The sequence below is a fragment of the Tasmannia lanceolata genome, unplaced genomic scaffold, assembly GCF_043159265.1.
Source record: "Tasmannia lanceolata isolate RefF3 unplaced genomic scaffold, GAP_Taslan_0.1 ptg000038l, whole genome shotgun sequence".
NCBI classification, from domain to species: domain Eukaryota; kingdom Viridiplantae; phylum Streptophyta; class Magnoliopsida; order Canellales; family Winteraceae; genus Tasmannia; species Tasmannia lanceolata.
The window spans coordinates 1766073-1782077 of record NW_027518715.1 but is presented as its reverse complement, the minus strand read 5'-3'; the positions used below and the strand labels follow the sequence as shown (position 1 = coordinate 1782077).

The 16005-nt window shown below is 37.8% G+C and overlaps 1 protein-coding gene and 1 long non-coding RNA gene across 4 annotated transcripts; one reads left to right on the top strand and one right to left on the bottom strand.

Moving 5' to 3' along the window:
• The first annotated feature begins 31 nt into the window (after positions 1–31).
• On the top strand, positions 32–1967 carry LOC143862945 (uncharacterized). The gene is made up of 4 exons (XM_077373848.1): positions 32–140; positions 328–1296; positions 1382–1586; positions 1688–1967. Exons 1-4 carry the CDS (start codon positions 32–34, stop codon positions 1965–1967), a joined length of 1563 nt encoding a protein of 520 aa, XP_077229963.1.
• A 2651-nt stretch (positions 1968–4618) lies between these two features.
• Positions 4619–6615, bottom strand: LOC143862962 (uncharacterized). 3 transcript variants are annotated; one of them, XR_013240590.1, is made up of 6 exons: positions 6544–6615; positions 6255–6421; positions 5652–5789; positions 5427–5533; positions 5224–5325; positions 4619–5105 (listed from the first exon to the last, which is right to left on the bottom strand). It is a non-coding gene; the product is annotated as an uncharacterized LOC143862962 (long non-coding RNA). The 3 variants fall into 3 exon arrangements; XR_013240589.1 differs by having other exon boundaries at positions 6540–6588; XR_013240591.1 differs by having other exon boundaries at positions 5228–5325; positions 6540–6588.
• Positions 6616–16005: the final 9390 nt, after the last annotated feature.

Here is a 16005-nt window from a genome sequence, read left to right as displayed (position 1 = left end):
GACAACAAAAGAAACACTTGATCGGGCAAATATGGCAGTTGGCATGCTTTGCTATGATGCCAACCTGTCTTTCAATGTTGCTAATTCACCATATTGGCAGCCAATGTTTGATGCTGCTGCCATAAATGCAGTAGGCTCAGGTTATAAGGCGCCTTCTTTTCACGATTTACAGGGGAGGGGATATTGAAAAAAACTGTAGAAGATGTAAACAACTACTTGGGAGAAGTTAAGAATTCATGGAAAACTAGTGGCCTACCATTATGGCCGATGGATGGACAAACACCAAACAGTGTGCCTTAATTAACTTTTTGGTGTACTGTCCTAAAGGAGTAGTTTTCCTTAAATCTGTTAATGCATCTGGCGTAGTGAAGAATGCTGAGGCATTGTTTGCAATTTTTGATGAGATTGTTTTGGAGGTAGGTCCGAAAAATGTGGTGCAGTTTATAACTGATAGTGAGCCAAGTTATAAAGCTGCTGGGAAGAAGTTAGAAATCAAATATGCCACATTCTTCTGGACTCCGTGTGCAGCCCATTGTTTAGACTTGATTTTAGAGCACTTGGGCAAACCAGATGTTTTTCCTCTCATAGGAAGCACAATTAACAGGGCTCGGAAGATTACAAGGTTTATCTACAACCACGCAGCTCTATTGAACTTGATGAGACAGAAATTCACGGGTGGGAGGGACTTGTGTCGTCTTGCGTGGACTAGATTTGCTACAAATTCCATTAGTATACAAAGTCTGGTGCTTCATAGGAAAGCCCTACAACAGATGTTCGTGTCTGATGAGTATGCTGCTAGTAGGTACATTCGACATGGATTGAGTGAAGAGATCGTGAGTACAGTGTTGGATAAACAATTTTGGGACAACTGCAAGCATATTCTAAACATCAGCGAGCCATTGGTGAGGATGCTGCGTTTGGTAGACCGGCAAGACAAACCAGCAATGGGTTACATATATGAGGCCATAGATAGGGCCAAAGAAAACATCAAGGCTAGGCTAAAGAACAAGAAGTCAGATTATGCTCCCATCTGGAGGATTATTGACCAAAGATGGGACAAACAGCTTCACAGTCCCCTCCATGCAGTAGGATACTTTCTTAACCCTGCTCTCTTTTTCAGTCCTACATTCTCCAAGCATCATGAAGTCACCCGAGGTTTGATTGAATGTATTAATCGACTAGTACCTGATGAAGTTACACAGGACACCATCCCCAGTAAGATTGAGAACTATCGGGAGTCCACTGGCATGTTTGCAATGAAGATGGCAATCCGCAACCGAGGCGGATTGGGACCAGGTATATTGGTTTGTTCATTTAATTAAGTATATTTTATTTAAAATTTCCACAAGTAAATGCTTAACTATTATTGTTTCCTTTACAGTTGCATGGTGGAACCAGTTTGGAAATGACGTCCCGGACTTACAAAGTTTCGCCGTCAGAATTCTTAGCCAAACCTGCAGTGCTACTGGATGTGAAAGGAACTTGAGCACTTTCGAGCACATCCACTCGGCAAAAAGAAACAGGTTGGAGCACCAGAGGTTGAATGACTTGGTATTTGTCCATTACAACCTCAAGTTTCGAGAAAGGTATACTACTTAATTGAATTGGAATTAATTTTCTCATATTTCACCACGTGCCTTTAAAATTTAAGTATTACTTATTAATTTATGTTGGACATTCTTTTCAGGGACTTAAACAGAAGATCTTTTACCACTAGCGACCCACTGAGTATAGATCACCTAGATGTTATGATGGATTGGGTTGCGGAAGATGAAGATGTCATTCTGACACCAGACGACATTGGATGGGAAAATATTGAAGCGCCTTCTAGAGTTGATGCGGTCAATGACGAGGACGAGGACGCAAACCTTGAGGACACTCCTCCAAGAGGTGGTGGTGACGGCGATGATGAGGGCTACCAGTCGGTTGAGTATGATGATCCTCAACCAGATTCACCACCATTTTGATTTAGATTTAGAGATGATATGAGATGTGGCTGGCACTATGTATTTGGCTTTTGTTCTTCTATGTTCTACTTTTTTATGTCTTAGTTGTATTAAACTTTGGTTTTTAAGTAATAAATATGTCTTTTAGTTCATTTAAGTGTTTCTTATATTTTTCTAACAATTTCTAATTTTTTTGGATTTTTTTCATATTTTTAACTATTTTTTCGACCGGAACGGAAAGTTTCGACCGGAACGCCGAACGAAACAGCCGAAACACCGGAGCGTTCCGTTCCAGTAGCCAAAACGGAACGGCGACCGGAACGGAATTTATAACTAAGCTATGGAACCATAGGCAAAATAACTCCAGGCCTTAAGGTACACAGTCGGGAGATTATGATCTGGAAGCTGGCTTCAGCTACAAAAATCGCATTCTCTTTGTCAAAAAACAGACAATGCCAATCGATGAACATGCAGAATGGAAACCCAAAATAAGCATCAGAAATAAGAAAGAGAATATTGAAAAAAGAAAACAGTGCAAGAGGATAGTACAACAATACATGGGTTTTTGGGAAAGTTTCTAGGTTCTTACCATTTTCCGCGTTTTTAATGGGACGTGATTTCCAACCAAAAAATTGACTCAGATCACTTTTTTAAAATCACGACGGGATTTTGGGGATTTATCTGCCCCCTTCTTTTTAACTTGGGACTGCCACCTCTTGTGTATCCACATATCAAACCCATTCTCAATATATAATGAATAAATAAACAAAAGATGGTGGAAAGGAAACTTTTCAATGAACAGATGCATTGCATAACAAACTCTCAATATTTTATGAATAAACAAACGAAAGCTAGTGTAAAGGTGAGTTGTGATGAGCTTTATTGATTCTAGGATAGGCTGAATGAAAATTTTAGATAGGGAAATGTCATTTTCTTATATATATATATATATATCAAATTAGCACTTGACAATAATTCTATTTGGTTTAAAGAATGTAATGATAGTAAGAGATTGTAACCCAAATACCTATAAAAACAGTTCATTGTTCTGTATTTGCAGTTCTCGACCCGGTGGAAAAGCTACCTGGTGGAAAAGCTGTCATTTTCATAGGACACATCAAACAATATATATTACGCACCATCACAGAATCCATAATGTCCAAATCAAGGCAGAAGGATGAGCAGATTGCTGAAAGAGATTTTTACCTTTTCTTCGGAGAATGTAAATGGTGGTTTGGTGGATCAAGGCCCTCCTAGGATTGTCTAATCAAAAGGTGACCTCAATTGGATTTGGAGCCTAACATCCATCATCTTGTTTTAGTCCATCAGAAACCCATCTCCATTGTCTGAACGTTTCTAAAAAATAAGAGAGAAATTGGCGATTTAATGGATTTCTAATCAAAAGCGATAATTTTTTATCAAAATCCTTTTGAACATTTGATAATTTGAAAGGAGAAAGAACAAAGAATTTACCAACCAGGTCCTTCACTTTAGATTCAGGGCTTAAAGCTTTATCTAGTGCAACAAACCCGTTCTATTTCTAACCCATATCATACCTTAATCAAAGCTTGACACCTAAATAAATGAAAGAAACATCGAAACCAAATTTGATTTTAAAAACACGCAAATAATCCCATTACATATCTGTAAAAATCAAAGGAACCATAGGCAAAATACCTTTAGGCCTTAAGGTACACAGTTGGAAGATTATGATCTAGAAGCTGGCTTCATCTACAAAAATCTCATTCTCATTGTCAAAAAAAAAAACAATGAATGGAAACCCAAAATAAGCATCAGAAATAAGAATAAGAATGTTGGAAAATGAAAACAACGTAAGAGGATACTGCAATACATGGAATTTGAGGAAAAGTTTATAGGTTCTTACCGTTTTCTGCATTTTTATTGGGACGTGATATCCGCCAAAAAAACTGACCCAGATCACTTAAAATCACGACAGGATTTTGGGGACTTATCAGCCCCCTTTTTTTAACTTGGGACCGCCACCTCTTGTGTATCCGCATAGGGGTGTAAACGAGCCGAGCCGAGCCGAGCTTGGCCAGGCTCGGCTCGGCTCGTTAAGCTCAAAAGCTCGGCTCGGGCTCAGCTCGGGCTCGAATCAGGCTCGGCTCGGCTCGGTCAGGCTCGGTCAGGCTCGCGAGCCTTACTGTTCACACCCCTCATCTTCCCTGGACAGCCCTATATAGTGTAATTTCACTACTTTTTTTACACTATGGGGGTGGTCCAAGTAACAAATGGGGTTCCTAAAATGAAGTGGCATATTTTGCCTCCCCCTTTTACTCCCTAGACAACCCTTTTAGTGTATATATTAATATATAATATATATATTTAAATATATTAAATTCTTAACGAGCCTTAACGACCCGACCCGACCCGAGCCGAGCCTGGCCTAAATCGGGCTCGGCTCGTTAAGCTTAACGAGCCTGGAGAGCCGGCTCGGCTCGGCTCGTTAAGGATTCGAGCCGAGCTCGAGCGAGCTTCCGAGCCCGAGCCAAAATTGACACCCTTATATCCGCATATCAAACCCATTCTCAATATTCAATGAATAAACAAACAAAAGATGGTGGAAAGGAAAGTTTTCAATCAACAGATGCATTGCAAAACAAACCCATTCTCAATATTTCATGAATAAACAAACAAAAGTTGGTGGAAAGGCTGTGAGTTGTGATGAACTTTATTGATTCTAGGATAGGCTGAATGAAAATTTTGGATAGGGAAATGTCATTTCTTATATATATCCATCAAATTAGCACTTGACAATAATTCTATTTGGTTTAAAGAATGTAATGATAATAAGAGATTGTCACCCAAATACCTTTAAAAATAGCTCGTTGTTCTGTATTTATAGTTCTACCTGGTGGAAAAGCTCTCATTTTCATAGGATGCATCAAACAATATAAATTACGCACCATCACAAAATCCATAATGTCCAAATCAAGGCTAAAGGATGGGCAGTTTGCAGAAAGAGATTTTTAGCTGATCTTGGGTGAATGTAAATGGTGGTTCGGTGGATCAAGGCCCTGCTAGGATTGTCTGATCAAAAGGTCATCTCAATTGGATTTGGAGCCAAACATCCATCATCTTCGTATCCATCATCTTCTTTGTGTCCATCAGAAACCCATCTCTATTGTCTGAACGTTTCTAAAAAAGAAGAGAAAGATTGGCGATTTAATGGATTTCTAATCAAAAGCGATAATATTTTGATCATAATCATGTGAAACATTTGATAATTTGAAAGGAGAAAGTACAAAGAGTTTACCAACCAGGTCCTTCACTTTAGATTCAGGGCTTAAAGCTTTATCCAGTGCAACAAACCCGTTCTTTTTCTTACCCATATCATACCTCAATCAAAGCTTGACACCTAAATAAATGAAAGAAACAAGAAAACCAAATTCGATTTAAAAAAATGATAATAATCCCATTACATAGCTGTAAAAATCTATGGAACCATAGGCAAAATACCTCCAGGCCTTAAGATATACAGTTGAAATATTATGATCTGGAAGCTGACTTCAGCTACAAAAACCCCATTCTCTTTGTCAAAAAACACACAATGCCAATCGATGAACCTGCAGAATGGAAACCCAAGATAAGAATCAGAAATAAGAATGAGAATATTGGAAAATGAAAACAAAGCAAGAGGATAGTGCAATACATGGGTTTTTGGGAAAGTTCCTAGGTTCTTACCGTTTTTTTCGTTTTTATTTGGACATGATTTCCGCCCCAAAAAAATGACTCAGATCACTTTCCTAAAATCACGACAGGATTTTGGGGATTTATCTGCCCCATTTTTTTTTGAACTTGGGACCGCCACCTCTTGCTTATCTGCATATCAAACCCATTCTCAATATTCAATGAATAAACAAACAAAAAATGGTGAAAAGGAAACTTTTCAATCAATAGATGCATTGCATAACAAACCCATTCTCAAATCTCAATGTTTCATGAATAAAACAAATAAAAGCTGGTGGAATGGCTGTGAGTTGTGATGAGCTTTATGGATGCTAGGATTGGCTGAATGAAAATTTTAGATAGGGAAATGTCACACACACACACACACAGCACTTGACAATAATTCTATTTGGTTTAAAGAATGTAATGATAGTAAGAGATTGTAACCCAAATATCTTTAAAAGTAGTTCGATGTTCTGTATTTGCAATTCTCTACCTGGTGGAAAAGCTGTCATTTTCATAGGACGCGTCAAACAATATAAATTACGCACCATCACAGAGTCCATAATGTAAAAATCAATGCTGAAGGATGAGCAGATTGCGGAAAGAGATTTTTACCTGTTTTTAAGAGAATGTAAATGGTGGTTTGGTGGATCAAGGCCCTCTTAGGATTGTCTGATCAAAAGGTGATCTCAATTTGATTTGGAGTCTATAACATCCATCATCTTCTTATCTAGTATCTTCCATGTGTCCATCAGAAACCCATTTCCATTGTCTGAACGTTTCTAAAAAAGAAGAGAAAGATTGGCGATTTAATAGATTTCTAATCAAAAGCGATAATATTTTGATCAAAATCCTGTTGAACATTTGATAATCTGAAAGGAGAAAGTGCAAAGAGTTTACCAACCAGGTCCTTCACTTTAGATTCAGGCTTAAAGCTTTATCCAGTGCAACAAACCCGGTCTATTTCTTACGCATATCATACCTCAATCAAAGCTTGACACCTAAATAAATGAAAGAAACATCAAAACCAAATTCGATTTTTAAAAAATGAGAATAGTCCCATTACATAGCTGTAAAAATCTATAGAACCATTGGCAAAATAGCTTGAGGCCTTAAGGTACACCATAGTCAGAAGATTATGATCTGGAAGCTGGCTTCAGCTACAAAAATCCCATTCTCTTTGTCAAAAAACACAAAGTGCTAATCGATGAACCTGCAGAATGGAAACCCAAAATAAGCATCATACATAAGAATGAGAATATTGGAAAATGAAAACAACGCAAGAGGATAGTGAGACATTGGTCATCCGAAAGAGTATGATTCTTGTAAGGCCTCAAAAGAGGGAGATTGGTTGCATACGAACATCTTTCACTCTCACTATCAAAAGAGGGAGATTGATTGGAGGATTTGTGAAGAATATTGTATCCGAAATCCCAAGCTCCAAGTAAAGATAGAGATGCACCCTAGGCCATACAATCTTGTATGGTTCAAGAAAGGAAATAAGGTAACAGTTGCTAAATGTTTCTAGCTTCAATTTCTATTAGTGGATACTACAAGGATGAAGAATAGTGTGATGTAGCACCTCTGGACGCCTAGGCGATACAATCATAGGTCTGTCCAGGGTCCATGATTATTGATTGGAGGAATTGTGAGAATATTGTATCCGAAAACCCAAGCTCCAAGTAAAGATAGAGATGCACCCTAGGCCATTCAAGGTTGCATGGTTCAAGAAGGGAAATACGGCAACAGTTGCTAAACGTTACCGCATAATGGTGTGATGTAGCACCTCTGGACGCCTAGGCGATACAATCATAGGACTGTCCAGCGTCCATGATATGGTGTACTTTGACGGTATGGTGGGCTATCTAAAGCCCCTGGTGTGCTCATGAGATTGATGAACCAGATCTACATGCCCTTCATTAGGAAGTTTAAGAAGTGCAGCTTATTGACATGTAGTCATTCTGGGATATGTAGTACAACTTCAGGCATCATGATAGATCAAGAGAAGGTCGAGGCTATCCTTACATGAACTATACCTACAACCATTCAACATATCTGTTGCTTTCATGGTTTAGCCACTTTCTATAGGCAGACCATCATAAATTTCTATTCCATCATTGCATTGATCACTGATTGTCTAAGAGATGGTACTTTAGTGGGCAAAAGAGGCAAAGAAGAGCTTTTAGTTAACGAAGAAAAAGCTAACAACAAGGTTTCAGGTTTCGATTTTTGTATCCTTACATGAACTATGCCTACAACCATTCAACATATCTGTTGCTTTCATGGTTTAGCCACTTTCTATAGGCAGACCATCATAAATTTATATTCCATCATTGCATTGATCACTGATTGTCTAAGAGATGGTACTTTAGTGGGCAAAAGAGGCAAAGAAGTTTTAGTTAACGAAGGAAAAGCTGACAACAAGGTTTCAGTTTCGGTTTTTGTATGCGTTTTAGCTATGACGGAAATGGAAACATGCCGGTTTCAGATGAAAATTTTGGTGAAAATCCTGTAAGATCGGAGAAAAATATGGAAACATAGGCAAATTATGGACATTTAAGATGAAACATTAGGAGGTGCTAGAATAAGCATAAATACACATGGAAAAATCATCGCAAAAGCAAATAAATTACCCATAATGGTTTAACAACATTGAACACCGAGTGACATGCATTATCGCACATGTATAATAATTACATACCAATACCATTATTTCATATGTAATACTATTATTTCATATGTATATGTATGCATAATGTATACACCGCATTTTACATGTAATTTATATTAATATAATTATGTAACACATGCTTGTATATTATAACAATAAAACACTAAATAAAGATATAAAATGGTAAGAAAATGCAACAAAAATTTTATGTATAACAATAAATAAGTTTTCCTAATAGTAAAATATTTTTAATAGTAAAATATTTTTATAATAAAAATACAAAAATTATAATATTATAAATATAGTATGTAACTATACACAGTATGAATTGTGTTACTTCAATAATTTTTATAATATCTACACTTAGGTTTTGGTTTCAGTATGCATATTGATTCTTATGTGTTTCGAAGGGGATGGAAACAATTTTTTTTTGTTTTGTGTTGACCGGTCTTCAAGAAGGTCACTGAGGCGGATTGTGATGCATTTAACAAGAGAATTGGAGCGATATTGAGCCGAAGGGTTGTCTTATAACTTTCATCAGTGAAAAGTTGAATGACACTTGGGTCAATACTCGATACTCTCTATGCCATTTTTCAGGCTCTTCGTCATTGGAGGCCAACAGGAGTTCATTTTATTTTTCAGATCATGAGAAATTAAAGCGCATCAATGGAAAACATAAATTGAGAAGCCGACATGCTTGATGGGTGGCTTACCTGTAGGAGGAGTTCACCTTCATCATTAGACATGGCAGGAAACCATGGTATCAGAGCAGCTTAATCATTTATGGCAGGAACCCATAAATGATTAAATAACACCAACTCTAGCAGCTTAAGCTTTTGGAGTAATTGGTTGTTTCTCATGGTATCAAAGCAATATGTTCTCGGTTCAATACTGCAATATGTTCTCGGTTCAATACTCACAACTCCGCGATACTAAAAGTCCACGTGTAAGGACAAAACAAAAAAAAGAGGGGTCACACATGAGGGGGGTGTTGAAGTATAAATAATTAAATGACACCAACTCTAACATCTTAAGCTTTTGGAGTAATTGGTTATTTCACACCATGATATCAACATAAGTCATGATGTCACAATAGATTGGTTGATTCTTTGAGCATAAGCTTTGAGTTATTGAGCTGTATGTTTGCCAAAGTTATCATGTTTAACATGATGTTAAAAGTTTTATGCAGAGGGCACGGATTGTTCTACGATATGGGCACAGTGTCAGCATGGAGCGGTTAATAACTATTTGGTGAAGGATGGGTATCTCTTCAAAAGCATTATGAGAGAAAATTATGTTTGAGTTACATGGAGGGGGCTAACTGGACACTTTGGTGAGGTACAGGACAATTGCATCTATATAAGAGGTGGGGCCTAGCTGGACACCTTTTCTATCATGTCTTTCATGTTTTTCGATGACGCAAAAATAGAGCACACACAACCAAAGTTCCAAGTTACAATGGTTTTCAACTTGAAAAAAATAATCCAAGATACTAACTCATGATTTATGACTATACAGGTAAAATGACAAGAACAACCATGTAGACTATGATTTGGCCTGTGAATGACAATAACAATTCTAATATATGGAGAGTAATTCTTCTAACTAGTAATTTGTCCTGTGAAATGTCTGAACTACTTTAACAAAGAGACAACTTATATTTCCTGTATAGTCATAAGATCATGATCTCTCCAATTAGTCCATATCCACACCAGATTCAATTCCATATAACTTCTAGACTATGATTTGGCCGACACTTCGAATTTATTGCAGACACGCGTGTCATGTCGTGTCCGACACGACACCCGTGTCCACACATGTCGACACTCCTTTAGACACTTTTAAGTGTACTGCTAGAAGTGTCATTCACTTTATATATATGTATGTGTATGTGTGACACTGTTTCTAGATTTTTAGTGGTTGCCATGTTCGATACCTCATGTCCGTGTCGAAACTCGGCACACGAATGTGTCCAAAAATTATGATTATATGTACTTTCTATTTTAGGCGTGTCCCCGTTTCTAAATTTTGAGAGTTCACCGTGTCCGACACTCCTTGTCCGTGTCGACACAGGACACTCGTGTCCGTGTCCACAAATCATAAGCTTCTAGATAACCACTTAGGTAAGTGAAAATTCCAAGCAACTCAACATGGAGTGAATACAGATACCATTAGCCCATAAAATGGAATTAATGCTATACAAATGCAACTAGAAAAAGGGATACTTTTGCTAACCAATTTAATATTGTGAATTCAATAAAATATTATATTATCTAAGAACTACAGTTAGGGAAGTGCACAATGGCATGGATATAAATATTCATATAGAAGGATAGTTGACATGCATATTTTACTATTGATCATGGGATGACTATTTTGCCTATCACAAAACAAGAAATACAAAGAACAACTAAGCTCTCATCTTAAGTGTTATGGGAAGCCTCCAAATGCCAATGAAATCCCACTACTTCCCCAATATCTTAGGAACTCTCTCATGAAGACTAATTTCTGAGAACTGTACCTTGAAATAGAATAAGGAAACAGAGAGTGAATCTAATTGCTTTACAACATATCTCAAGATGGTCCTATTCTATTGTTCAAACCATAATCTGCAGTTATCAAAAACTATATAAAGTAGAGCCGCCAGCTTAACTCTTAAATAAACATTAATAAGGAATGAATGGAGGCTGCATCATGACTATTGACCAAAAAATTACCAGTTACGAACAGATTAGATCTTGGGTCAACCTTAAGGGTCAAATCTTTCACCAATACATTACCTGTTACAGGTGCAACTACCTAGAAACACATTTCTAGTTGTTAGAAATAAAGAATTCAAAATTTAATCAAAACCAAGCGGAATAAAAAATCCCAATTGAATGAAGTTCCTTGACACCGGCAAACTCAATAAAGTTTGATTCGCTAAAATGATTCCTACAAGCATCAGTTTGAATAGAATATTTTTCATGAGCTCTTTTGATATAACCAGTAATTCATGGATGCGGTCGCCACAATCACTATCAATCAGAAAAAACAGAATGACCAAAAAATGTTCACAAACCAACAAATCATTGTGATGAAAAGTTAAATCCTTTCATGTATTAAATTCAAGACCTGTTAGTCTCAAAAACAGAAAGAAGAAAGTAAGCAACAAAAGACAACTGCTAGAAATTTTAACAGCTAAGGATATTAATGTAACACGTTCAATAAATGCACACACGCAAGCACGCGCACAGAAAGTTAAAATTTATTCCTGGGAATTTCTTATAAAATTAAAATTTAAATGAAAGATCCTTTTATTCACCAAATTTATCAAAATTATGGTTGCTATGTTCAAAATGCAATGCAATATTTTCATCGGGAACTAAGCAATCTTTTCAGTTTAAATAAAACAAATATGACAAGAAGCAACCAAAATAAATACCAACATCCGTTGTTGTTGTGACGCAGAGCTACTAAACTTGGAGCTCAGAGACAGGTTGCTCAGTGAGCTACAGCAGGGCCATCTTTGTCATTTCAGCAACAAGTTAGTGAAGTGCAAGTTAGTGATTTCAGTTGCCTTTAGGTAAGTATAAATATCAATAAGCAATTTAGGAGGAGGAGGAGGAGGACGAGGATGAGGACGAGGGAGGGGAGAGGGGAGAGGGGGAGGCGGAGGCGGAGGCGGAGGCGGAGGCGGAGGCGGAGGGGAGGAGGAGGAGGAGGAGGAGGAGAAGGGGGGAGGGGGAGGGGGGGGAAGATGGGAGGTCCTGGAGGGGAAGGGGGGGAGGAGGAGCTCACTGCTGTGATAAGGACCCTCTCTTTAGGAGATCAGAAGCAGGTATCGAGCGTACCTCCTTCCCCTGATTCCTCTTACCTTTTCTCTTGTTGCAAACAAGATCCATTGAATGAATCCGGTTGGTTTCTTTTCATCCCATGATTAGAATTTTTCATTGATTTGTATTGCCATTAATGAGATCCAGAGATGTCGGCAGTTGTGTTTTTCTTTTCTGACCATTCTAATTCATTGGGAGTAGATTAGATACCAGACTTGATGACTTTTATGTAAATTTATACCTAAATTGGTTTATGAAGGAATTGAGTTATTTCTTTCTGTGAATCCAAGATTCAATCGAGCATCTCTGGTTCTGTAAAGAATTCCATAGGTCGAATAGGAAACCTCTATTACAGGTTTGATCCGAGTGGACTAGCTAAGGTTCCAAAATATTTCTTGACCCAGAAATATAAACCCCTATTATTTGGTGATTCAACCATTTGATAACATCAGGGAATTGTCATTGGGGTTTAAATTCTGCTCGGCAACAATATCACCTAGTGCATATCAGAATTGGTTAATTTGATGCAGCTCAATTACCTTTAAAAAGTGTTTTGTTTTCCCTCATAGGAGATTGGATCTTGCTGCCAGAAAATTCACCTAGTTGTGTTTAAGAATCAAACCATTGTCATATGGGTTTAAATTCTGCTTGGCAACAATATCACCAAGTCCATATCTGAATTGGTTAATTTGATGCAGCTCAATTACTTTTAAAAAGCGTTTCATTTTCCCTCATAGCAGATTGGATCTTGCTGCCAGAAAATTCACCTAGTTGTGTTTGAGAATCGAACCCCCTCTCCCGTTGCACAACTACTGTTCGATGCTGTGTTGGAATGAGACCTTGCAGCCTCTTAGCACTCATGTTGATGTGCATTTGGATGCTTGTAAAGACCAATGGCGGAGCCTACATGAGTCAAGCTTAAAAAACCTTTGATGCCATGTTGAAGCTCAGGGTCCAGAGCTTCCCTGCGAGGGTTGATCTACGTCATGTTGGGCCTAGAGGAGAGCACATATGCCAATTTTATGGAGTAGAACCACAAACAGCTATAGTCATTATCCAATGACCATTGCAGTACAAACGCATTACCTCTTGAAACAAATAGATCAGTGACCCTTCTGAATCATCAAACAACAAAATGAATGAAAGTGGGTGACAGCTCATTATTGGCTAATGTCCTAACCCTATAAGCCTACCTCTGTACATAAATGTTTCTAACAAAATTAGTGAAGATTACACACACAACACTAGGAAAAGTACCGCAGGCAGCCCACCAGTATGCCATGTCAATAATGTCAGTTAATGCGTGTAAGAGGTGTATTCAATCCAAATTTTGGTGGAAGATCCTACGTGTCTCAGCTTGCAAAAGCAGGTCACATTTGGATACATTATAGAAAGTTAAGACTAGGACGTCCTAAGGTCGCGTGTGAATTCTGATAACTAAACCCATCCTTCCGCTTGCCCAAGCATAAAAATAAGTTGTAAACTAGCTACAATTAGTGCGTGTAAGAGGTGTATTCAATCCAAATTATGAGTGTAAGAGGTGTCTCGTGTCTAAGCTTGCAAAAGCAGGTCACATTTAGATGCATTATAGAAAGTTAAGACCTAGGACGTTCTAGTAGTACCCAAGGTAGTGTGAATTCTGATAACTAAAACACGTCCTTCTGCTTGCCCAAGCATAAAAATAAGTTGTAAACTAGCTACAGTTATTTCAGAATGGGTATTGCTAATAATATACCTGATGACTAGTGTCACGGGCCCCAAATTTGATGACTAGGTCCGTGCCTGGGCCATGATTCCACATTGGACAAGATATCGCCCACAAAAACTAGCTGTCAATGCTTTTCTAGCTTACCACTACAAAACATAAATTGAAAGACTAAGTCACGGGCCATAGGCCATGCAAACAACGCTGGATACAATGGCCCCGTGACCCAAACCAAAACATTGAGTGATTTCCCAATACATGAAACACACAACGAGTGTCTGAGGTTTACCCTTGAGGCATATAGTCCTTTGAGATCCATTCATCAAAACCCTGGCAATGAGTATCTACCGGGATAGTGGCTGGATAGTACTCGCTTTGTAAAATAGGTAAGGGTGTTTTGTTCTAGGCCCAAACACCAGCAGGTAAGTTTCAGCGTGATTTATAAATCATTAAACAATAAAATGAATGAAAGAACATTGACAAGTCATTATAAGCTCAAGTCCTAAACCTAGAAGCTCTTGTATCGGGATTGTTGCTGGATAGTGAATATGTAGTCATACTCACTATGTAAAATTGGTAAGGGAGATTTGTTTGAGGCCCAACACCCAGCAGATCAGTGTGATTTATAAACATCAAACAATAAAATGAACGGAAGTGAGTGACTAAGTCGATCTAAGCTCATGTCCTAAAACCTAGAACCCTATGTATGTACATAAAGGCATCTAACAAAATTAGCCATGATTACAGACACCCAGTACACCTAGGAAAGTTCCGCAGGCAGTCTGTCTGTCACGATTACATACACCGGGTATATCTAACTAAAACAAGATCTTGCACATGCCCTGAGAATCTAAACTAGGTTTGGACTAGCTAAATTTCTGCCGAATAGGGTAAAACTAATTGTATACCTTGTAGCTAGGAAGCCAAACCAAAGTGTTAAATGACCACCAAATACATCAAACGCACAAGGAGTGTTTGAGGCGCACCCTTGGCGCATATAGTCCATTGAGGAACACGCATCAAACCCCTGGGGTGTACTAAGGTACAAGCAAGGTTTAAAATTTCAGTTTCGATTTCGGACATAGCCAAAACCAAAATTTCTGCCGAATTCGATAAAAAAAACAAATTTCAAACTTGTGCCGAAATTTCGGCCAGAATTTCAGTAATTTCGGCCAAAATTGCTGATTTCGACAGAAATTTGGGACTCTGGCCAAATTTCAGTTTCAGGTAGTTATTGACATAACCTTAGGCATAACTCAATCAGAATGAAAATCAAAGCTCAAAGATTGCAGTCATAATTAGAAAAAAACATATCACCAGAAAAGCAACCAAATACTGCAAAGAAATCGAAAAGAGGGAACAAAGAAGAGATAAAGGATGGATAGATAGATACCAGAACTGAGAAGCAATCTCCTGCGCTTTCTGGATGGCGTTCTGAACCTTGTCCAACTTCATGTTAGTGTTCGTCATTGATTGTGCTGTGCGATCACATGGAAACAACAGAAATAAGTATATATATATATATATATATATATATATATATATATATATATATATATATATATATGTGTGTGTGTGTGTGTGATTGGGGCGCTTAAGCTCACCATAAGTTTGGTGAGCTTAAGCTCACCAACACTTTCCTCATATATATATATATATATATATATATATGCACCCAATCATCCAATCTATGTCGTCCATGCCAATCTCAACGGTGCACGACATTCATAGAGAGAAAGCCCTAGAAAAGCACACATAAGAGGGATTAACGGGAAAAAAAAAAAAAAAAAACAAGCCCATCATTCATTTACATTTTCACAACTCACAAGAGGGAGTAATGAGAAGAAGAAAAACGCTATCCCAAGTTGGTCAAAGACTCAAAGGAGAATTCGAAGTACATTTAAAAAAAATAAACAAGATTACTTTGAATAGGACGTGCATTGCTTGGTGGGTTTTGATTTTTTTTTTCTCGTTTTTTTTTTACCCGAATCAAAACATTCACATCCTTCTAATCTTACCCATAACAAAAGAACTTTCAAAGTTGTACGAAGAAGAAAGAGAAGAAGAAAAACTGTTACTCGGAAAAAAGGAACAATCGAAGTTGTAGTGATTATCAATGGTCATAAGGGTTCGTCTGAATGTGTGGAATTTGGGAACATCACGAGATCTCCAGCA

What these genes read in the sequence shown, in the direction of transcription:
- LOC143862945 (XM_077373848.1), top strand. Translation starts at nt 32, where the DNA reads ATGGCAGTTGGCATGCTTTGCTATGATGCCAACCTGTCTTTCAATGTT. An exon ending in CATAAATGCAGTAGGCTCAG is followed by an intron (nt 141 to 327) that starts GTTATAAGGCGC and finishes ACTGTCCTAAAG; the next exon opens with GAGTAGTTTTCCTTAAATCT. An exon ending in AACCTCAAGTTTCGAGAAAG is followed by an intron (nt 1,587 to 1,687) that starts GTATACTACTTA and finishes CATTCTTTTCAG; the next exon opens with GGACTTAAACAGAAGATCTT.